The sequence below is a fragment of the Phytophthora sojae genome (assembly GCF_000149755.1).
Source record: "Phytophthora sojae unplaced genomic scaffold PHYSOscaffold_4, whole genome shotgun sequence".
Lineage (NCBI taxonomy): Eukaryota > Oomycota > Peronosporomycetes > Peronosporales > Peronosporaceae > Phytophthora > Phytophthora sojae.
The window spans coordinates 5,178,576-5,201,691 of record NW_009258118.1 but is presented as its reverse complement, the minus strand read 5'-3'; the positions used below and the strand labels follow the sequence as shown (position 1 = coordinate 5,201,691).

General features: G+C 54.1%; 7 protein-coding genes across 7 annotated transcripts; 4 read left to right on the top strand and 3 right to left on the bottom strand.

Annotated features, from left to right (window-relative positions):
- Positions 1-7,267: 7,267 nt before the first annotated feature.
- Positions 7,268-7,498, top strand: PHYSODRAFT_501727 (hypothetical protein; the record flags this gene model as incomplete). The annotated part of the gene is made up of 1 exon (XM_009529004.1): positions 7,268-7,498. A coding segment is annotated over one exon (231 nt), but the record flags the coding sequence as incomplete, so codon positions are not given.
- An 80-nt stretch (positions 7,499-7,578) lies between these two features.
- Positions 7,579-7,962, bottom strand: PHYSODRAFT_412630 (hypothetical protein; the record flags this gene model as incomplete). Its single annotated transcript, XM_009529003.1, has 1 exon — positions 7,579-7,962. A coding segment is annotated over one exon (384 nt), but the record flags the coding sequence as incomplete, so codon positions are not given.
- An 874-nt stretch (positions 7,963-8,836) lies between these two features.
- On the bottom strand, positions 8,837-9,388 carry PHYSODRAFT_501966 (hypothetical protein; the record flags this gene model as incomplete). The annotated part of the gene is made up of 1 exon (XM_009529002.1): positions 8,837-9,388. A coding segment is annotated over one exon (552 nt), but the record flags the coding sequence as incomplete, so codon positions are not given.
- Positions 9,389-16,988: 7,600 nt separating this feature from the next.
- On the top strand, positions 16,989-18,857 carry PHYSODRAFT_499948 (hypothetical protein; the record flags this gene model as incomplete). Its single annotated transcript, XM_009529001.1, has 2 exons — positions 16,989-18,137; positions 18,312-18,857. The coding sequence occupies 2 exons, from the start codon at positions 16,989-16,991 to the stop codon at positions 18,855-18,857; spliced, it is 1,695 nt and encodes a 564-aa protein (XP_009527296.1).
- A 216-nt stretch (positions 18,858-19,073) lies between these two features.
- PHYSODRAFT_501714 (hypothetical protein) lies at positions 19,074-20,801 on the top strand (the record flags this gene model as incomplete). The annotated part of the gene is made up of 1 exon (XM_009529000.1): positions 19,074-20,801. One exon carries the CDS (start codon positions 19,074-19,076, stop codon positions 20,799-20,801), a length of 1,728 nt encoding a protein of 575 aa, XP_009527295.1.
- Positions 20,802-20,997: 196 nt separating this feature from the next.
- PHYSODRAFT_498283 (hypothetical protein) lies at positions 20,998-22,341 on the top strand (the record flags this gene model as incomplete). The annotated part of the gene is made up of 2 exons (XM_009528999.1): positions 20,998-21,351; positions 21,424-22,341. 2 exons carry the CDS (start codon positions 20,998-21,000, stop codon positions 22,339-22,341), a joined length of 1,272 nt encoding a protein of 423 aa, XP_009527294.1.
- Positions 22,342-22,466: 125 nt separating this feature from the next.
- On the bottom strand, positions 22,467-23,045 carry PHYSODRAFT_300985 (hypothetical protein; the record flags this gene model as incomplete). Its single annotated transcript, XM_009528998.1, has 1 exon — positions 22,467-23,045. One exon carries the CDS (start codon positions 23,043-23,045, stop codon positions 22,467-22,469), a length of 579 nt encoding a protein of 192 aa, XP_009527293.1.
- Positions 23,046-23,116: the final 71 nt, after the last annotated feature.

Below are 23,116 nucleotides of genomic sequence, written 5' to 3'. Positions count from 1 at the left end.
CTACTTGGCTCTTGCTGAATTCGCCTACAACCGGCACTACCAATCCAGTATTCAGATGACGCCGTTCTTTGCTGATTTGGGTTATAACCCGCCGATGCCAGTACATAACGACGTTCCTCGGCCAACGAACTCGCGTGACCCATCCGTGTCCTTCCTGCTGTACATGGAGGAAATTCTACGTGGTCTCCAGGCTAAAGTTCGGGAGGCAGCACAAAAGATGAAATTGCACTATGATAAGGGACGCCGTGACCAAACTTTTCAACTTGGAGATATGGTACTTGTATCGACAAAAAACTTGAGTGTGGAAAATGCAGGTGCGCTCAAGCGGAAACTAGCCCCGAAACGGATCGGTCCGTACGAAGTTGTTGAAGTACAACATGGAGGTATATCGTATCGTCTGAATCTTCCGCCTCAAGTCACACTTTATCCTGTTTTCCACACCATGAATTTGAAGCTGTTTCGGAAAGACAAGTCGCCATCTCGTATGAATGCAGTACCTACTGTCCGACTAAAGGATGGGTCCGAAGGACACCTGATTGAAGAGATCCTGGAGCATCGATTAGACAAACACGGTCTTGACGAGTTGGGTGGGCGCTAATGACGATATTACTTGGGAACCTGTTGCGAATCTCCCATCGGTTCCTGGACTCATTAAGGAGTACCTACGGCAGCTCAATGGTCTGAATCCCAGAGGATCAAAACGACTACGTGAACACCAAGCGTCGATGAATCACAGGAAATAGGAGATTGAGCTCGCGGAGGTACAGCCTACTATATGGCTTCAATTCAGTGAATCCAGCCTGATGTAAGTCTCTTTCAAGCGAGGTCGTGTCACCAGTTGCTCTCAGATTCCCGGACAAACGATCAAGAGCCAGCGACTACCAAGACAGACCGTGCCTATTTGCATATTTACGAAGTTCTATAACTAGCAGGCCCTCCGGTGGTTTCTGAACTATCAGCGAGGACGCCTCTTCACTCTAAGAAAATTCATCTCCAGAGCAACGCTGTTGCTCGCTCTTGCTTAACTCCTGCTTCTGACTTCGCTTCCTCAGCTTACGGATTGTTGTTCACCCAGACGTGAAGCCTGTTTCAGGGGTGGGTGGCACCATATTGCAACACATTCAGTCGCAATCCGATCCTGCAAGACTTCGATCGAGTCTGTGGTTGCCATCTTAAACGAAAGGAACCGCATCCCAAGCCCAGAATCAAACACCATCGTCGACTGTAAGTTGGATTGGCCTGTCTTCCGAAGCCGTGAAGGAACTGGTAACAAGGATGTGAACAAAAGGATCGTCCGGGCCAACGCGTCCTAGCACATTCCAGATCATCTCTTTGGGATGAAGGCACGTAAGAAGGTCTACACCTTTGCCAATCCAAGTTGGCAGTAGTGTAAGGCAAAGGAGAGTGTCCCGTAAGTAGGAATTTTATTTTTTTAGCAAAATCGAAAAGTCGAAATTTTGTGTAGACCGACATGGATTTAGTTCAGAGCTAAATCTACGTCCCGTATTCCATGGGTTCACTTCGAATAGCGGCCGCGACAGATAGCGCGCAGTGGCGTGCCATTTTGTTGACGAGGCGCATGTCGATACAGGGCATGCAATGCTCGGCGGCTTTTTCTAGCAGTTGCACGCGACGCTCTGCCTTCTCACCGTAGGGCACGTTGATCATCGTACCCTCAATTGGGTTACACATCGGCGAGTATGGGCCAAGACGTAACAGCTTCAAGTCCTCTCTGTCTTGGACCAGGTCCTCCGTCCGACAGTGGGCGGGGGCGTTGTCCAAGACGATGACAATGGTCTTGCCAACAAAGTCGTCGCGGTATACGTCGTGGGCTTTGCCCGCGTCGTACACCGCGTCCACAAACGCTGCGTTGACCTCCATCTTGATGCTACCACGACGTGTAACGTAGTATGCGAGCCCGACTTCAGGCGAGATCGCGCACTGCACCTGCAAGTTAGCGCCTTTAGAGGGAGGGAGCTTAACGACGGCGCGCTGGCCGATTGGGGTGCGGCCTTGCGTACGCTTGCAGTACAGATTGTTATTAGCCTCGTCATAATATACGACGAAAGACCCAGTACGCTCATGACGCAGCAGCGCTTCGCCGAGCTCCCTTCTCTTCGCGATGTTCACTTCGTTGTTACACGTTTCAGGCTCAACACGAACCTAGCACAATTACATACATACTTAGTACAGCGCATAGATCAAAACATAGTAATGAAACCCGACTGTAAGCATGTACCTGTTTAACAGTGTAAAGCTTATCACATAGCTTCTTACTGATAAGGGAAGTGCTGATGTGACCACCGAAGTCGAACTCGAGCATCTCTTGCATCTGCACGAGGGTGTACTGACAGTTGTCTTCGAGATAAGCGACAAGGGCTTCCTCCATTTCTGGAGTGCATTTCGTGCATGCCGCCCGTGCGCCGCCTCTCTTCTTGATGCCGGCAGCTCCACGCTCGACGATGCTGCGAGCAGTCGTGGGCGGGATGCCGTTGCAGTCGGCTACTAGCATCCAGTCCCGCCCTTACCTGTGCGGGTCGAGCACTCGCGTGCGGGTGCCGCCGGAGAGAGACTGCTACCGGCCATCGGTTTGGGCTTTGCCCTGGACTAAATTTGCATTGCTCTAAATGCTATTTTTCAAAAATATTTTTCGAAATATGGATGTTACTTCAGTTACTTCAGTCTGTTTTGCCTTACACTGCTGCCAACTTGGATTGGCAAAGGAGTACATTTTCGAAATCCTCCATCGTCAGCTCGTGCACCCTGGGCGAGTCGAGCGGAAGCCACCCTGCGCTGTCAGCTAGCTGAATCCTACAGTTTGCGAGTATGCTGCAAGTTTTTTTTAGCGCATCGGCAAGATCTCCGACGTTCCCCGACTCCTCCACATTCACAGCAAATGGAGGCACTACGACCAAACACTTCGGTCTCCACCGCAGGTTTATGAATACTAGTTTCAGGAGATATTGGATTGAGATGTTCGGACGGCACGGACAGTTCCTGACAAGCTGACAAGGTGTTCAGCTAACCATTCAAATCGAAAGGTAAAGTCGACACGTGCAGAGCAGGCTATTAGGCTTATTGTACGACTTCAGCTGGGCACGAAACGTACCGAAGTGGTCTACTCGAAAGCTCATGGCCATCAGCATCCATACTATCATCTTGGTCTGAATGAGCATCATATGTGCCTCCAAGACGAATGCAAGGTGATGGGCACCCTTACTCTACAACTGTGATTCATTCCGACAAGAAGCACAATGAATGACACAATCGTCAGCATCGCGTAGAGGATGAGCTTGTCGACTGTAGAGTTCACGTTATCTTCGGTAATGCCTGCCAGATTGTAGTGTCTCGCGACCCTAAGTTGTTTGCTTGCTTGGGGATCCGTGCTTGGAGGTAAATTGAATTCTGTATTGAATGGAATCAGTGCGGCTGACGCCGCGGTGGTTTCTGTTAGTTTCTCTTTGCTAGTATGCCTCCTGAGTATGCAATATACAAATGCTGAGAGTGCACCACGCTCTCATGCTTGCTCTTGCCGTAGGTAACGATGTCTGCTTGAACTAGCCAGTCCCAGGCGCCTACTACACCGCCCTCCAAGCAGAACTTCGCCCTCGAGCCCCCAATGCTGCAGCTTGTGGCTTTGCTAGTCGCTGGTCGTGACCTTGGCCTTGATCTTGGTCTTTGTGCGGCAGTAGCGTTTTGGTGCCGTTGGCTTCAGTTGGGTGGCGCTGGTGTTAGTGTGACGCGGTGTCGATCCCTAAATTCGGGTCGATGCACCTGAACCTGGGAAGTCCCAATGATGTGGAGCTTGGTGATACTGGATGATTTGGAGTCTCCTATAAAAACAAGGGTAATGTCTGCGAATGGACGCTGAATCCCGGAAGATAGATCAATGTGGGCGAGTTGATCCCGTTCTATGAAGTGCAACGGAATGCGAGCGATCCTCCCCAGTATATCTAAGTACGGCGGAACTCGACTCTGGCTTACAACCTGGGAGCTGAGGCACTTCTCAGATTCCCCGTTGTTTTCCTGGAATATCGATTCCCAGACTTCGCGTTCCCAGACTTACCTCCCACAAAATTCCAAGAACGACCTCGGCTTGAGGCGTTCCGAGGCTCCAAACCCAAGAACACTTGGTTTCACTATGACATCTTCCAAGATCCTAGGTGTACCCAACAACTCCGAGAAGGTATCCAGTTTGGCGACCCTTCAAGGCCAGACCAACACTCCGCAGAAAGGTCGCAGTCTCCGAAGGGTCGCTTAGGAAAGATTTCGTCTGCATGTGACCTTTAACCAAACAGAGTTCGTTTTGCTTCGAAGGGCACAAGTGCTTCTTTCACAGCCTGGAAGGCCGTTCTCCACGACAAAATTCAAAGTACTTTAGGTAAGTGATCCACTGCTTCGGCCTGGAAGTGATCATATCTATTCCATATCTGTATATTTGGCGGATTGCAGACCGTCTTTGTTGTATATTTGCGGTCTATTGGGCCTGTGTCGAACTGAAGAAGTTGGCGACAGGGTAGATCGTTTCCTCTCTCCGAGAGGTGGTGCGCGTCCCCAAGATTGATCAAGTGTCTTGGATTTGGACCAGTTGACTTGTATTTTGGCCTTAGCCTTGGGCCTAGAGAAAGAAGAGAGGGCAAAGAAGTATTTGTGTGATTGTATAACGTATATAACTCTATTTGGGTTGGATTGTTCTAGCGTTAGCCCGGCGTAGCTGTCTGATTCACGGGGTCGATACTAACCTCCTGGTGAAAAGAACCGCTACCCAAGGGATACACATCGTGCGCCTGACCAACAGCGTGTACTGGACAACACACACCCTGTGCCAGCCGAGACGGACCCAAAGCTCTAGTAGCCTGAGGTCTGTCAAGGAGGGCCTATATCTGCTTTCTGGGAGAAAACACCGCATCGCCTCGTCACATTAGTGTGCTTGTTGCGACGGAAAGAACGCGTCGCTTTCAATGTCGGCTTGGCACGTGTCGCTCCCTTCGGATGTGAGGTCAGGTTGAGTACGAACTGACGCAACTTGTCATCGTTCGCATTATCCACGTATGTCTGCAACTTGACCGGGACATCCTCACACGGGTTCCCAGGAATCTTCAATGTCCTCGAGTCCCTCCCACCCTACCTGTATTTCATAGGAATGGGTTGGATGCTTGCGGTGTTGCTTAAATGTCTCCACAGTTAGATAGACATCTTGATTCGCAACATGTTCCAATATTTACTCGTTGACATGAAGGCTGCTGTCCGCGTATCGTTTGAGACGCGATGCATGGACTGTCCTGGTTGCACCGGTCAACAGGTGCTCGATCTCAAATGAGTTGACGTTGGCATCAATTATACGCTATGGCCCAATCCATTTGACCGCCATCTTGTTCACATGTGTCTTCGAGTCGACACGAGACCATAGAACGTAGTCTCCGACATAGAAATTGACTGGAATTGCACGTCGCTGGTTCCTTTTGTTGCGCTCCGTTTGCTTCACTTTGGCGGTGACGATGTCGTGGTGTATGTCCTCGAGAGACGTTTTCAATTCTTTGACGGCCACTTTGATGTCCGGGGTAAGCTCGTTCACTTCCTGGACATTGGCTGCTATCGCCTCAGTAGCCACCAGCACTTTATGTAGTGGTGTCGTTGCCTTCGCGCCCGCAAACACCTCAGCTGGAGCGTGGTTAGACAGCGAATCCACTGGACGGTGATTCAGGTTCGCTTGTATCAGAGGAACAAGTGCAGCCCAATTCTCCTGCGCGACCTTGTACTCCAGTAGCATGACACGCAGTACTTGGAGAATATCACGATTAAGACGCTCAATACTGCCGTTGATCCACGGACAGTAAGCTAGAGTAAAACTCTGAGTCATTTGCGTCTTGTGGCACAGTTCTTCCAGCAGCTGGTTCTTAAAATGTGCTGCGGTGGCACTGATCAACAACTTCGGCATTCCAAAGCGGCTATTCCAATCCAGTATGGCCTTAGCGACCGTCGCAGCATCTGCGTTCGAACACTCAATCAACTCGCAAAAGTGAGAGAAGTCGTCCTTTAGCACCAACAGGTAGGACTTGCTGTCGTTGTACTCGCTGATGAACAAATAGTCCATGTGCAGCGCTTCGTTTCGTTCCTTGGCGCGGTAGGTTTCTGCCCACGGTCTCGGGATGATGTTGCCACCCTTCACGTGGCAGCACAACAGGCAGTGAGCACAGAAATCCCGCGCTTTACGCACTAGCTTCTCAATGCAGAAGTGTTCTTGGAGGTGGATGATCATTATCTTCACCCCCCCCCCCCCGATGGCCCATTGTTCCGCAGTGGGCAATCACCATCAACCGCACCTAGAGCATATCAGCGTCGGGCGGAATCCACAAGCGATTATTCACATCTCTCCACCATCCTCGCCTTCGACTAGCTGCGGTGGGCGCGTGCAGTTGCTGTTACATTGAGCCTCTACGATGTCTTGTAGTTTAGGCCACTCCGAGTCCGGGCCGAGATGTCGAAGCTGCAATGGTTCCTCACCATCATCTACTTGCCATCGCTTGATAACCGTACTTACTGCTGGTGGCGCCGCGCCAGCCCAACGAGAGGCCATATCCGCCCAAACGTTGTCTTCGCCAGTAATGTGTTCGATAGTATAGCGCAGCTCAGTTAACTTCAAACTCCGCCTCTGCAGTTTACCTCGAACGTGTTTTTTTATCTCCTCACCCGGCGCGAAGAGAAACATGAGGTTGCGGTGGTCCGAGAAAAGCCGAAAGCCCTTGGACCGGATGAGCAAGTAGTCCAGGTCAGTCGCAGCTTTGGTATGGGGAACGCCTCTTTTTCGGTAACGCTCCAGTGCTGTGATGCACCCTTGAAGGTGCCACACATGCAGTGCACGAGCTGGTGGTTCTGCTCCGTCACACTCTTCGCGGGATCCCATGTCGAAACAACAGTGAGAATAATACTCCAACCGAGATCACTAGCATCCGTGAGCAGGAAAATATCGTCAGAGTCATCCGGTATCACAAGTGTAGCTGCATTAGCAAGTAGATGCTTGACTTGAGCGAAACAGTCACGTTCCGCGTCCGTCATGGTGATGGGAATCCGTACCGCAGCGCGCTTGGTGCGCTTCGAACCCGCAAGTGCTTCTTGTAAACGCGCGTGCAGTGGTGCAGCAACCCGCGCAAAATCCACCAATGAGTTCCTCATCCAGCCGGCTGCGCAGAGAAATTGCTGCAATTCTGCTGCGGTTTCCGGTTGTGGCATGTCGATGAGAGTTTGGATCTTTGCGGGGTCATAGGTCACTCCATCCGGGGTGATAACACGCCCACACCACTTCGCATTCTGTGTGTACAGACAGATTTTGTCGAGGCCAAGGAAGAGGCCATTCTTCGCCAGAGTGCTGTACACACGATCGAGGACCGAAAGAAATTCGTCAATGGTGTCTGCGTACATCAGCGGATCATCTACCCAGGGTAGTAAGCTCTTGTACAACAAGTCTGCCTCACGCATGATCTTCTCCACAGATTGCTAGAAGTGAATAGAAGAATCCACCGATCCTTGCTGCAGCCTCGTCGGTGTGAAAATCCCGTCTTCGGTCATGTAAGACTGTGATTCTTGGCTGGCCACTGCAAGGGCCATCTGCCAAAAGCTCTTGATAAAATTAACAGTCTGCTTGTGCTTTTTGTTCTTGGCGTGCTGCAGTCGAGTACTCAGGCTCGGCATCGAACCAGCCAGTGGCAGGATCCGCTCATTTGTGCATCGGAAATCCACAGCCTGCCGTAGTTCTCCAGCTATCCCAGGCTTCTTGACTGGACGTGCAGGGCTGGCCCAGCGGCTGGCTTCGTTTCGATACACCCAACCCAGAGCAACGAGTGACTCATTAAACTGCTTCATCCATTCACGCTCTGCTGGAGCGTATGTGCGAGGTCGGCAGCGGATTGGCACAGTTCCATCCTTGAAGCGGATCTCGAAGGGCTCGATCTTCGATGGCGGGTCATTGCCAATTGCAAGACGCCAAATATCATACCGTGTCACTACTTCAAAAAGCTCCCGCTTCCTTTCCGCCGGAAATCCATTTGCCACAGCCTCGTTAATTAATTCACACAGACGCGCGAGAATATTCATCTTGTCGGGTGGATCAAAGCTCATCGGAATCGGCGACTCAAACGGGTCGAAATCAACGACTTCCCGATTCGCTAGGGCTGCTAGTTGTTTCTCAACATCAATGCCCAACGCTTTCAGTGTCTGCGTACCGAGTAAGAACTCTTCTTCCTCAGCCTCCGTGATTATGCAGGTCACATTGCGCAGACGGACCTTTCCAGCCGGAGTAAGCAGCTCCAGATCAAGTTGGACAAACTCTCTGCAGCGAATAATTGCACCACCGACTGCCTTACGAGCAATAGGTCGCGCAAGGGACTGCACCTTCATTCTCGGACACTTTCGAGCGATTTCATTCACAATGTATCGAGGCACGATGTTGGGCTTCGTTCCACTATCTGGATGATACAGCATGGTTACCACACCATTGAAAGCAACATGCTTCGGCTCAAGTTCATCTCATCACTGAGAACACGCTTCATTTTTGCTGCTTCAACCCCCTTGCGCTGTTCCATAAACGCTCGGCGGGCTGCTTTCTTCTGCTCGTCACTAGCGGTCGGGCAATCACTAACCCAGTGAGGCCCTTTACAGTGTAGGCACCCCTGGGCAGGAGCATCATCACGTTTGCGAGCTGCAGCCTTGGTGTCGCGTCGATCTTCACGCAGGAAACGCGGCCTCTCAACGCCCGATATCGTCGAACTTCCCTGCAAAGAGGTCTTCACAGCAGGCTTCGACGTGCTTTTATCCTTGTCGTTTGGTACAGATCAAATGACTACTGGTTCTTCAGGGCTTCGGCCTTGATAACGTCAAACAGCCTCGGGACATTGAGCTCCACAGTTGGATCCAGGTCCTGGTAGAGCTGGACTTGCTCTTTTAGACTCGCTGGGCGCAGATTTTCTGTCAGCAGTTTGCACTTCAACTTATCATTCCCGTCGAGAGCAATACTTAATCCATACTCCTCAACCAACTCGTCAAAGCGATCGAAATAATTCAGCACACGAGCCTGGACATCTTTCTGGCGCAGATCCATCTTCAAGTGCTGACTCATTATGGCGTGCACGTTGGGGATCTGATCGTTCATCATGCTCGACAAGATCTGACTAATCGCGTTGACCAACTTCTCGTTCGTCATCTGCTCCAATGGCAGCTTCAACTCCAGCTCACAGAACGTCTTCAGCAACCTGCGATTGATCGTGTTGACCGCTGGAATCATGACAGTTGCTAGCGATTCGCCGAACTCCTGGCACCGGGAGATCACGGCAGCTTCGTACAGTTCTCGCTCACGTATCCACTTGACCAGAGCTTCGTTGTAACGGAGTACAATCAAATGTACCCATTACATGAAGAGTGACGGGTGTCACTCTCCAGAGTACATGGTACATGATACCAGTAGCTCCGCAAGCCAACCATTTGAGTTTGTGTGGGCTTTTGTATAGTTAACTTGTAGTTTGTATTACGACCAAGTTAACCTCTACCAAAATACAGTCAGTCTTATAACCTACTCCTTTGCAGCAAACCGTTCCCTTTGAGGCCGGGAACTGGTGAACTGCTATTCACCTGGATAGTAATATCCGCACGCACTTCCTCTGTGCATTGTGCTGTGTGACCCCGTCACACTTGGTAGCACTAGTAGTCAATCTTACGCCTACGCGGGTTGATTGGTCTACCTGAATCCTCGGTGGCTCAGGTCTGTGAGCCACGATGGACCGAAGTGAGTTTCCTCACTTGACTGACTCGCAGTTCGAGTCGGTGCGGAAGATGGCGGGCATCTTCGGAAGAGATGCCCTCCGGAGCTTGGCGGCGGCGACGCCAGCCGAGCAGGTCGAGCTGGTGAGCGCGTTTGACGAGTACGAACGCGGGCTCATCGCTCATGTGCAATGAAACCTGTTGGCTCAGATGAGTGAGCCCAAACGGGTGCAGCCTAAGCCTCTGCGGCTAGCTGTGCCTCCGTTCGAAGGGAAGGAAGGTGAGAATCTCCACTTCTGGATCCGGGAGACCGAGATTGCAATGAGCGCAGGTCTCATCTCGGCCGAGAACCTTCGAGCCGCCTTTGCGCTATCCAATCTTGGCGGACGTGCCAGGACTTGGGCGTATACGCGCGAAGCGATGTCGCCTGGATGTTTCACATCCTGGGCTCAGCTGTGTGAGCAGCTTAGAGCCGTTTTTCTCCCGGCGATCAACGATTTCCGCCAGCGCTCGCGCTTCCTTGCCTGCAAACAAAGGGAGCGCGAGCTGTACGCGTACGTACAGGAGATGCGCACGTTGGCAGCCTCGCTGGTGGGGAACCCACTGTCGGAGGACGTCAAGATGACAGTCTTCGTGGACGGCCTGAAGATCGGTCCTGCGCGCACGCAGTTGTTCCGCGTGCGCACCGCCACTATGGAGGAGGCTATCCAAGTCGCCCTCCAGGAGGAGTACAGCCACAAGCAGGCTGGTGCTCTGGCTGTTGTACAGCCTGTGGTCGCTGACAGCGAACCAGAACCCATGGATCTGAGTTCAGCTGAACAGTATTCTGTCCGCTGCTTTGGTTGCGGCGGCCTTGGACACTACCAACGTGTCTGCCCATCGCCAGGGTCTGTGAAGAAGACCTACCCGAAGACCAGAGGGTCAAGGGGGCGCCGACGCCATGCACCGTCAGGTGCTCAAGGGGGACACAACCACTAGTAAGGACGAGGGCCTTGCTGGGGTTGGCCCGAGTCTTTGTGATGGGTGTACGGAAGGCGTACACCACAGAGACCCGGGGTCCCTTGCGAGCACTGACGCTCGCATTGGTGAAGGACAACGGTGGGTTGTCGGTAGTACACGTGAGTGTACGGGGGTAATGGTATCCCTAGACATGATTGAGTCTGGGACGTCGCGTGGATGTTCCCACGTCGCCAGATATGTCAGTTGGAATAACGACACAAGTGCCGAAACTCTGCGAGAGAGTCTAAGCACAAGGTCAGGTCTCATTGACTGAGGCTGGTCCGAAGAAGAACCTTGGGGTCCGCTGTGACCCTGGCTGCCGCGCTCGAGGGCGCTGACAGCAATGGAACCGCACATGGTCCCGGACATGGAACCGTACATCGTCCCGGACATCGTGCCGAAGCCGGTCCTGGGCATGGAACCGTATATACCCTCGGCTTGAGCAAGTATGACTTGGCGCTGAGTGCGCCGTGCAAGCTGCACAGGCTCCCGGTCGAGTAGCGCGACAACGCCTTGAGGCTAAGTCGGCCCTTTGTGTCTGACAGAGCATTGGTGAGTCATGTTCCCACCTCTGGACAGACACAAGGGCGTCCGATGGGACCGCCTGGGCGCTGGATGCGTCCGACAAGACGAAGAAGAAGAAGGGAGGCATCATTGACATGCTGATCTCCATGAAGAAGGTGCAGTGTATCTGCAACCGAGGGCTGTTATGCCTGGCATGTGGAGCTGCCTCAACAAGCAACTCCAGTGCTGAGAGTCATTGCTCGGCATGAGCATTGACAAGGGTGGTGTTCGATGACACCACCAGGTGGGTAACCAAGGACCACTGACTAGCGGGTAACTTAGTTCCGCACAGAGCATGTAATGCTGAGGAGGCCGCTCAAGGCACCTCCGGCGTGGGTAACCAAGTACCACGGACGGTCGCCCAGACCTTAACTGAATAGGAACGCGCTGCACGCGCTTCCTGTGTGGGTAACCAAGTACCACACCCGGTCGCCCAGACCATAACTGAAGAGGAAGGCGCTGCAGGCACTTCTTGTGTGGGTAATCCAGTTCCACACCAGGTCACACAGACCTAAACGGATGAGGAAGGTGCACCCTGCACTTCCTGTGTGGGTAACGTAGTTCCACACGATGCCGTAAGGCTCCGCATGAGCCGAAAGGAGTCGCTCGAAGCGACTTCAGCGTGGGTAACTTAGTTCCACGCACGGTCAGTATGACCAAGACTAGTGATCAGGTCACTTCGGTCTCCTCGCGTGTGGTGGATGACCACACGGAGTTTAAGAGGCTCGTGACACCGTCATGATGTCATAGCCGCACGGTCCTCTTGAAGGCGCCGCGAGGCTTTGATTTTAAGCGGGGGAGGAGTGCGCGGAAGTACTTCCTTCCTCCAAGGGCTTGGCACCCGGTCATCATGGATGACGTTCGACTGGGTGTCGACCAGCGCAGCTGTGGCCATGCGCACAGATGACGTGGCTTGGGTAGTCGACGTAACTGCGGCGATGCATGTTGCGTCGCCGCCGACTCGGCGAGCATGGTCGATCACGACTGGAACGTGTCTGCCGGAGGGCGACACCTCAATGACCACGTGGAGGAGCATGCTCGGTCTGAAGGCAAAGGCCGCTGCGCAGCAGGGATCGTTGGTACGGTCTGTCGCGCCTAGCACTGTGCGGCGTTGGGACAACAAGTGTCCATGACTCGGTGCCGAGATGGCTGAGTCTGAGTATGCGTGCATGCCATGCAGCTACTCTGAATGCAGGACAAGCCGTACGCTGTCATGGGTGTCATTGCCCGAAGACGTGGGTAACAGAGTAACACGTCAAGTTACGCAGACTCAAACTGCATCCAGGCTGGTAGATGCCAAGCCCTGGTCGCCGATGTTGACCCAGAGCCAAAGAAGGGTAGCTGCCCGTGCCACCAGAGTCTGCTGGCACGGTGACACGGTGCTGCAGGGCGGCGCGAGGTTAGGCGGCCGGCTGGCGCCTGACCCGCCGGGGCTCAAATCGTAAGTGGGGGAGGGGATCGGAAGTGCCCTTCCTCCCGAGGTCTCTGGCATGAGACTTGCTTCGTCGTAGAAGCCAGTGTAGTGGCTGCATGGTGTAGCCACTCACGAAGTATTGCACGAAGGTGCTGGACCTGATGCATCGCTGCTCAGGTCCCATGGTCATGGTGACCGATGGCCAGCAACCTTGGCAGCGGCTACTGTCGCTGCTGGGCCGAAGATGGCGCGCGCATTCGCTGCTGGAAGGCTGCCTCTGTCAGGCAAAGACATGGCAGCCAGTCTGCGGCTTGGTCCGCGGACGATGGCATGTGTACATACGCAACACCATGCCGCAGCGCGATGCTGTTGCAACACTGGACGCGGTACGTCTACCGGCCAGGTAGCCATCAGCACCACGCCAAAGCTCCAGGCTGTCGCTGCTCTGGGTGCGGCACGTCTGCCGGCCAGGTAGCCATCAGTCCCGAGCATGGGTGTTGCCCACGAGGGGAGAACCCGAACGTGTTGCCTTTGCAGACATTCACAGTTGGCGCGGCACATGCCGCATCTGTAAGGCGCGAAGCCATACGCGTGCACGTGGCACATACTACCTGTGAGATAGTCGCGGTGCGTAACGCTCACTGTGCGCGTGGCACTTGGTGTACGCGAGGTACCCCTAGTGCACGCGACACTACTTGTGCACGTGGCACTTGAGGTGCACGAGGCACTTATGGCAGTCGTGGTACGTGCCATACACGACGTGCCTTTGGTGTATGAGGTGGTGCCCTCGTACACTTTGAGGTCCTGTATGGACTGTGTGCCATGCGGTCTTGCACGCACACCGACCTGGTGTTGGTCGCCGCGACGCAGGATGCGATCGCCGGTGACGGAGGGCAATACACCCCACACCACGATTAAGTACCCTTGCGGTACCCTGGTGTCGAAGGAAGACACCTAAGCGTCGGCGACGTGATGGCCGTGACGCGCTGCAGGGCTTTAGACAAGTCCGCCGCGTTGCTCTGTATGATGAGCGGGTTGATGGAAGCAGCCATGGTCGCTCAAGCAAACACGACGTTGAAGCATGATGCTTCATGGCTGTGGTCAGCGCTTGACCATAGCCCATGGGTCGAGCCGACGTATTCGGCCGACCGGCACACCGTGCTGTGACGAGCGGGGCCCTGTCGGGCCGCTGTCGTGGCCGGAGATGAGCAGCACAGCTCTCTCCATGGTTACGCTACGCGCTGACCGGAAAGGTGCTGTCCCTCGCGGGAGGCACTGCAGCACGAACGTGCCAGCAGGGCCCGAGGGCCATGCGACGCCAACTACTGGTTGTCTACGAGGGACACCGCAAGTTTGGAGGCACATGCATCCCGTGCCGAGGCACTCTGCGCCTGCTAGCGCTGTGAATACGGCCACTAAACGCGTCGGCTTCGCGGCCAACATCGCCGAGGGCAGGGGGGTTCCGCGCGGGGTGCCCACTGCGGGTTCAAGTCACTGTGGGCGTGACGATGAGGCGCGCCAGCCTTGCGGCGGCAGCGCCCGAGAATCTGACCTTTGGGTGTTCGGATTCTCTTGAAGCTGATTGGAGAATCAGATGTGATTCTCAGATAAGTGGGGGAGGATGTAACGGGGTACAATCAAGTGTGCCCATTACATGAAGAGTGACGGGTGTCACTCTCTCGAGTGCATGGTACATAGTACCAGTAGCTCCGCAAGCCAACCATTTGAGTTTGTGTGGGCTTTTGTATAGTTAACTTGTAGTTTGTATTACGACCAAGTTAACCTCTACCAAAATACAGTCAGTCTTATAACCTACTCCTTTGTAGCAAACCGTTCCCTTTGAGGCCGGGAACTGGTGAACTGCTGTTCACCTGGATAGTAATATCCGCACGCACTTCCTCTGTGCATTGTGCTGTGTGACCCCGTCACATTCGTGGAAGAAGCATACAATCTGGGGCGGCTCCATCGCCGTCCAGAGCTTGTTTGTAGCGGGCGTCGCAGCGTCACCATCTTCTCCAGCGGTGTTCGCGCGACTGCGCTTCTGCTGGGGCCGACTCATCGCCCGTGCTTGGATCGTTGTCCACAGCTTAAGTTAATTTTGTAGTGTCTCGCGACCCTAAGTTGCTTGCTTGCTTGCTTGAGAATCCGTGCTTGGAGGTAAATTGAATTCTGTATTGAATGGAGTCACTGCGGCTGACGCCGCGGTGGCTTCTGTTAGTTTGTCTTTGCTAGTATGCCTCCTGGGTATGCAGTATACAAATGCTGAGAGTGCACCACGCTCTCATGCTTGCTATTGCCGTAGGTAACGACTCTGCGAAGTGTCTACTTGAACTAGCCTGTCCCAGGCGCCTACTACACAGATCGATATGGTATTGAGCGCTTGGAAGGTGCACCATCACCAGTACAAATACCCCATAGGACATTGGGATAATTGCCTCCATGTACTCAGTCAAGATGACGCACTCTAACGTAAAGAATACTTCGAGGGCTGTATCGATTAATTCCAGCTGATCGATCGACGAGGAAGAAACAAGCGTGTGGGCTCGTGCTTCGGTTGATACGCCATGTTTATTTATAGGCACTTCTCGGATTTGGCCTAAATTCACCAGTAATTTGGAATCAGCAGCAGACAGCTTGTGGTTAATACTGGAGTGACGTCGAAAACTGCTTAGCTGCGGGCCGATGTTTTGTGGTCTCCGACAGAGTGAGCTAACCCATAATAGGTCCGAGTCAGACCCATCTAGAGCTTGAAGTAGCTGGGTGTTAATCTTGGCTGCTTGTTGGAGGAGTAGAACCAATGTCCGCACTACCTGCGCCAAATCCATGAATACTATCACCACCATGGTCGCGCTAGATGACGTACTTTGCAATAATGTGGCCAAATAGGTAGCGTTGAAGAAATCCGCGCCAAAGATGACTGCTTAAGGGATCATATCGACGTTGTCAATCGTGCGTGCGATGATATTCTGCACGACGAGCTTGATCACTGGGAGCAGAAGGATCAACGGGAGCTCGTACCTCGTGCCAGTAGCAGCATGGGTAATAATTTGATAAGCGGGGTAAACGAAGCACAAACTGGTGAGAGTCGTAAAATATGCCATTAGTCGAAGAAGCTGCTTGCGGCGAGCCAAAATCCCAGCGCAGACTCGGCGGCCGAGAATTATCCGGAATGAGAAAAAGAACACTGCCATTGAAGGTCCCGTTATCACAAGGGTCATGAAGGGGACAGGAAATACGATATACGCAGCAACCAGTATGGGCGTTATGACGAATCCCAACGCTGCGCACACAGAGATCTTGAAAAGATATGGTGAAGCCGCCTAACAGATGCCTTATCTGCACAATAAACGTATTACCAATGGCACCACCGAGGAAAGCAGAACGAATCCAAAAGCCGTATTGCACTTTCCACTCGTCTTCAGGATCTGCGACTCGCAGACTGCGAGGGGCAGCGATTCTTGAGAAAGGATCACCAGGACCATTGGTAGTGGCGTGGCAATGCACACCAGCAGTGGACGCCAAAATGGAGTGCTCGTCAAGCGCCAGAAGTCTCTCCAGAGAGTACTTGTAGCCATAGTGACTTACTTGCAGCCGTGCCAATGAACGGCGAAACTCCGATAGCCAGAGCGGACAACGAAACCTCGGCACGTTGAGAGACCCTGAATTGGGCCCTGGTAGAGGCGATGGCGCCACTGACATGTTTGCAACAAGCTGTGCACACTCCTCAGCTCAAGACGCGCAAGCTCAAAAGTAGCTATTGGTATGATGTTTCGAATTTGGAGACAAAACCGCCGAAATCCTTGACTTGAACTCGCGTCTCGCACCACCTTACTGTAGCTGTCGGAGTATACTACTGTGTGTTGCCTTGCTTTCAGAGGCTTCGACTTCTCATCCCAGCGTCACTCAAGTTCTCGAGCACTACACACTTCACGTATTGTATTGTGAATTCTGGCCAATATTGCCGATTCGGGTCGGTTTACCATATGGGTTGAAATCGCTGAATACAAATTTCAAGTCTTTTGGAATCAACCGTTATTTCGTACTTTATTACGTACATAGTAAACTTAAGTCAAATCAAAATCTCGGGCGGTTTGCTGGCGATTTGGCTCGGTCGATTCAATCAATCGACTTCGGAAAGTTCGACAAGAACGCGCAATATAGATAAGAAACAGAAATAAGGCCCATTGTCGCCGACCTCTATACTTGGACACTCCACTCAAACTTGCCGAACCTCAGTTGCTCAGTCTGGAGCTCTGTCATCATGCCCACGAGTGTGACGCCGTTTGCTTCCGGACCGCCTGAGCCAAGTCGAGTTAGCATCACGCGCGTTCCGCTCGTCGTTTTTCGTACCGGGATCTCCAAACTGAAACGGGCTTGGCTTGCGACTCAAGTGAGTCACCGCGGCAAATATTCCATCGAGCGCTTGATCGCACTGGAGGAGTACACGCGATCAACGTCTTTGCTTCGAGTGGTGCTCGTTTGTCTGGGGACGCCACTGCCGCTCATTATTCTGGTCATCCTGCAGGAATCATTGCCACTTGAGAGACCGGAAGATGGCTGGCGAGCGAATTGGGGCTTTTGGATTCGGGCCGCCATCTTGGGCGGAATAACTTCCCACGGAATCACTGTTCAGCTCAACTATCTTCTGCAAGGCATCAACGTATCGCTGCGCCAGTTCGCCTTCCAGTTTGTGTTCATGGCAATAACTTATACCGCTGCCTCTGTCATGGTTGCCTCACTCTGGGTGTTTCCAATCCCGTACATGATAATCGTAATGACGCTCCCATTCCTCCTGCTGATGGTCGGCTCAATGCGCGCCATTCTTGGACCATCGACCTTCCGCAGCGTGCTTGCAGATCGAGACCAGCTACAGCGTTTCCACAGAGCAGTCTCCATTCAGGTGCTGATGGTTGTGATGTATCCAGCGTATCAAGTGCTCTTCAAGTCGGTCTCAGGTTCTGCGTATGAGCTACCCGTATTTCTGCTGCTCCCTGTCGTCAAGATGGTGCTCAAGAATCTCGTATCATTTTGCCTTGCCGACATCGCTGATTTAATCCCCGAGAACATCATCTTCACCGTTCACTTCTTCAACGCCGTGTACCTCGCTACATGCATGCAGAGCTCATCGTCGTCTTTCGCCGTCGTGGTGATCATGATTATCGATCTCGCAGAAACAGGGATATCCCTAAAAGGTATCTACTACTCGTCAACGAGTATCATGAAGCAGCTTCACCAGACAATCGATGTCGCGACTGTGGGAGATAGCCTCGTCAACGCGGCATGCTTGCTGTGTCAATGTCACGAGGAATTCACAGTGGAAGAGCGTACGCAAGTACAGGTTCACTCGTTCTTCCCACACCAATTATCGGTAGCGGGCAGGAGAACTCTCAACAATCTTGACAACTATGCCGTGAAACCCGGTCCTCGCTCATCCAACACTCAATCTATGCCGACAGTGCAGAGCATCGCCTCTGCGGCAACCGATCTTGCTCGATTTCGCGTGTTGTTCAGTCAGCAATGGGGCGCAATGATTCACCCAATCGTGCCCACCAAGACCATTCCAACAAAGTTGGTGAAGACCAAGCGGGGCTCCACCAAAAATATTGTGGCTGCCATTCCATCCGTTCAGCACATCGCCAGTCTCCGAAAGACGCTCTCGATATTATTCACGGTCGAGTGCATCGTTCTCGCAGAATACGTCGAGTGTATCATCCCACTGCTGTACAGCAACTACGTTGTCATGATGGTGCACCTCCCGAGCGCGCGATACCACACAGAGCTGGATGGTGTCACAGAGGTCAACGTCAGCTCGACGGTGCGAGCAGTCTTCATCTACGGGCTGCTGGAACTTGGATCGTTCGTGCTGTTTGCTTTCATCGTCAAGAAAAGCTGTGGGATACGAGCACTGTACCACCTCGCCTTTGTTCTCGAAACCCAAATGCTGTCGATCCAGAGCAAAATAATGGGCTGGATGCTGATCACACTAGGTTTTCGAGTTGTACATTTCGGTACGCCCTTGATTTGTGCTGTCGTTGAGGAACTGCAGCTCACAATCTTAATTTTCTGTGTAGGAATCGACTTCACGTTCCAGTTTGATTGGATTCGCGCCCAAAACGCAAGCGATGGCTAACTTGGGTCTCGTGGGCTAAATCGATACCAGTCCAGATTGTGTCAAAACGTCTACTTTGGCATCGACACACGTCCTCCAGAAATACCCCCCTAGTACAGCCAAGTGCAAGCGAGTGTTGTGCGTGAAATCGCGGCACGTCTTGGCGGACTCTGTCAGAAAGGAAATCGCCGCCGAGCTGCACATATCCCAATGGTGTCGACAGCGTTGCCCACCGAGATGGATCGGGTGAGAACTCGCTACTACTCGTTCGTAGCCACAGAAACCGGAAAACATTTACGACCCTGGGCAGTTAAACTCAAGAGAACCTGGTTCGCCATGCAGATCAGCCACCGTGGCAAATACTCCATCGAGAGAATGATAGCGCTGAACGAGTACACCCGAACCGCGTCGATCTTGCGCGTGTTGTTCGTTTGTGTCACTACCCCAATGCCGATGATAGTGTTGGTACTACTCGTTGAAATGATACCGCTGCAAGACCCGAGCGACGGATGGCAAGCAAACTATGGGATATGGATTCGTACGGCACTTCAAGCTGGCGTCGTCGCTCTTGCAGCTGCAGACCAAGCGAGGCATTTGCTGCATGGCGTACGGTTCTCGGTATTTCAGCTTCTTGCACTGTTTGTCAGCATAGCCGTGAACTATACTGGTGCTGCGATCGCTGTGGCTGCATCCCTCGGCTTCCCAATCCCGTTCATGGCAATAACGATGAGCACCGCATTCTTCACAGTGCTCATTGCATCTTTTCGAATTGTCGCGGGCAAGCGTGTTTTCCGTGAAATACTCGCACAACGCAACCAGCTTTACACATTCATTGGGTTCCTCGCAGCACAGATGCTGCTGTTGCTCGTGTATCCATTCTACCAAGTTCTCTTCCAAGCAGCATCCGACAACGTTGAATACGAGCTCGCCGTGTTGCTGTTGCTGCCTTTGATCAAGAGCGCAATGAAAAATCTCGTGTCGCTCACAATCGCCCGAATGGAAGACTTGGTACCCGAGGCTGTTATTTTCACTGTGGATTTCTTCAACGCCGTGTACCTGGCAACCAGCATGCAGAGTGCGACTTCTTCCATCACAATTGCAACCATCATGGCGGTCGACGTCATCCAGACAGCGATAGCTCTGCAAGACCTCTATCGACGAACTGACAACGTACTAGAGCGTCTGCAAGAAGTCACAGGGATCCCATCGACCCACAAGAGCGTGCTCGACAACGCATTGGCCTTGTGCCAGCGAACCGACACCTTCACGCAGCAGAAGCGCACGTACATTCGACTGGCCTCCTGTCTCCCACACGAGCTCTCCGCCTCCAGCAGAGCGCTTCTATACCAGCTCCAACAGCACCCTGGCAACAGCCACGGTCTCCCCATCCCCAGCGGGGCCAGCACGGACGTTCCACCGCGCGTCCGCATCTCCCGAGCTCTCCGCAGCCTTCCCTCCAAAATCAAGTCCACCTGCAGCTCTACTTCCAGCATCCACCCAGCCGTGTCTGTGATGCCCGTGCCCCCGAGCTCCTTGTCCGAGCCGCTCTCAGAGGTTCTAAGCGAGACGCTGCGTCTCCTGTTCACGACCGAGTGCCTCGTCCTGTCCGAGTACCTCGAGTCCGTCATGCCGTTCCTGTACGGCGGGTTCATGCTGGCCATGGTGCAGCTGCCCAACGCCCAGTTCCACTCGGAGCTCGAGGGCGTCGACGTGCACAACGTGCAGCGCCGCGTGCAGTCCATCTTCGTCTACGCGGCACTAGAGCTGTTGTCCATGGCGGCGCTCGTGCTGCTGCTGCACCAGCGCGGCGGCTTCCGGGCGCTGCACCAGGTGGCCTTCGCGCTGGAGACGCAGCGCTCGCTCGTGCAGGGCAAGCTGCTGCTCTGGATGCTCATGGCCATGGGCTTCCGCGTCGTGCACTTTGGCGCGGACTTTACCTTCAACTTCAAGTGGCTGCACCAATGAATGGAGACCGTACTTAGTCGAAGGAATTGCACAAACATTCTGGTGGTCCCATCTCATTGGCTGATATTCTTGAAGCGGTGTGCGTCACACGATTTTTCCGCCGTGAGTCAGCCGCGGATGTAAACACGGCGGTTCAACCGTTTCAGCCATTTGACAACCCGCCTCCACCCGCAGAGAGACCATCACTCTGACAGCCATGGCCGCCGCAGCACCGCTCAAGCAGATCGCCCCCGCCGACGTGGCCAGCTTCGCGTACGACCCCGTGGACCCGGCGGCGCTGCAGGACGCGACGGCCATCGTCAACGACGTGCGCGACAACGGTGAGCCGGCGCTGCACAAGCACGCGGCCCGCCTGGGCGACGTGCCGAGCGAGGACGCGCCGCTGCTCGTGGGCCAGGACGCGCTCAAGGCCGCGTTCGACGCGCTGCCGCTGAACGAGCAGCAGGTGCTGCAGCGCACGGCGCAGCGCATCAAGGTCTTCGCGCAGGCGCAGCGCGCGTCCATCGGCAACTTCGAGCAGAAAATCGAGGGCGGCTTCGCGGGCCAAGACGTACGCAGAGCATGCTAGCTCGGCTGCGGTGATTGGTATGAGTGACTAACTTGTTTTTATTATGCTGTGTAGGTGTCCCCCATGCACGCGGCTGGTTGCTACGCCCCCGGCGGCCGCTACCCGCTGCCGTCTTCCGTGCTCATGACGGCCGTGACCGCGCGCGTGGCCGGCGTCAAGACGGTGGTCGTGGCCTCCCCGCGTCCGGCGCCTGCTACCCTCGCGGCGGCGTACCTGTCCGGCGCGGACTACTTCCTTGCGGCGGGAGGCGCCCAGGCTATTGCTGCCATGGCCTACGGCGTGGGCGGCATCCCCGCCTGCGACATCATTGTGGGCCCCGGCAACAAGTGGGTCACGGCGGCCAAGTCCCTCGTGTTCGGCAAGTGCGCCATCGACATGCTGGCTGGCCCGTCTGAGTGCCTAGTCATTGCCGACGAGAGCGCCGACGCCGCCACCATCGCCGCTGACCTGCTGGCACAGGCGGAGCACGACACGGCTGCGGTGCCGATCCTGGTCACCACGAGCCAGAAGATCATCGACGCCGTCAACGAGCAGCTCACCAAGCAGCTGGAGACGCTGCGCTCGGCCCCGACTGCCAGCGTGAGCGCTCAGAACGGCTTCGCGGTGCTGTGCCCCGACATGGCCACGTGCGTGAGCGTGTCGGATGTGCTGGCGCCCGAGCACCTGGAGATTATTACCAGCAACGCGCGTGAAGTTGCCGACCAGGTGTCGAACTACGGCGGACTATTCGTTGGTGGCCGCGCGGCCGAGGTTTTTGGTGACTACGGCGCCGGCCCTAACCACGTCCTTCCCACTGGCGGCACCGCCAAGTACACTGGTGGACTCTCCGTTCACACGTTCCTCCGTATCCGCACGTGGATGCGCATCGACGATGCAGAGGCATCGCAGGCACTCGTGCAGGACTCGGCACTACTGGCGCGGATGGAAGGACTTGAGGGCCACGCACGCGCTGCCGAGAAGCGCCTGCTGTAGACGTTGATACAACCTGAATAGCGTGTGCGCATGCCCGCAACACCATCCACCACGACAAATACAGAGACTTTAGTTGCATGCATGCATGTTTTGTTATTGCTGATGGTTCTAACGTTTGTTGTCGCCTATTCCCACAGAGTGAAGAACTGGGTCAGAAGATCTCGCGGCGCTGCGAGCACCTGACGCACCACGTTAGCTTCGCGTGGCATCATGTGTGCTGCAACGGAGAACAGGTTGATGCTGTAGTCCTGCCACAACACCCAGACAAGGAGACCAAACATGACGAAGAAGAACGCGCGATCCAGCCAGGCGCTCTTGCCGCTGCCAGTGTAGCTGCTGGGTGCTCTTCCAGGCGTTTCAACCGCGTCCATCGCTTCCTGTTTGGCTCGTCGCACGAGTTCCTGAGCTTTGTCCTTCTCCAGACCGAGCAGTTCCTGCAGCTTCTGGACCTTTACGCGCTGGGCCGCCTTCTCGATTTCAGCGATCTGCTGCTGCTTCTGTGGCTGTCCCGAGCTGATTGCTGGTGTAGCTGCCGTGCTTGGAGATCCTTGTTCATTCTTGGAGGCGGGAGTTGACGAGGAATGGTCACTAGTGTGGGTGCCGTCGGCTGTGTAGTCGAAGGGCCCACCAGGATAGAGCGTCAAGAAGGAGACAAGTACCAGGCCAAGCGCAACACCAATGCCCACACTCTGGAGCTCGTCCATTATCACCACTTCTTCGTTGTTAGCTCAGCGTCGCTTTGGAATATGGGGTCGCTGAAACTGAAGACACTGGC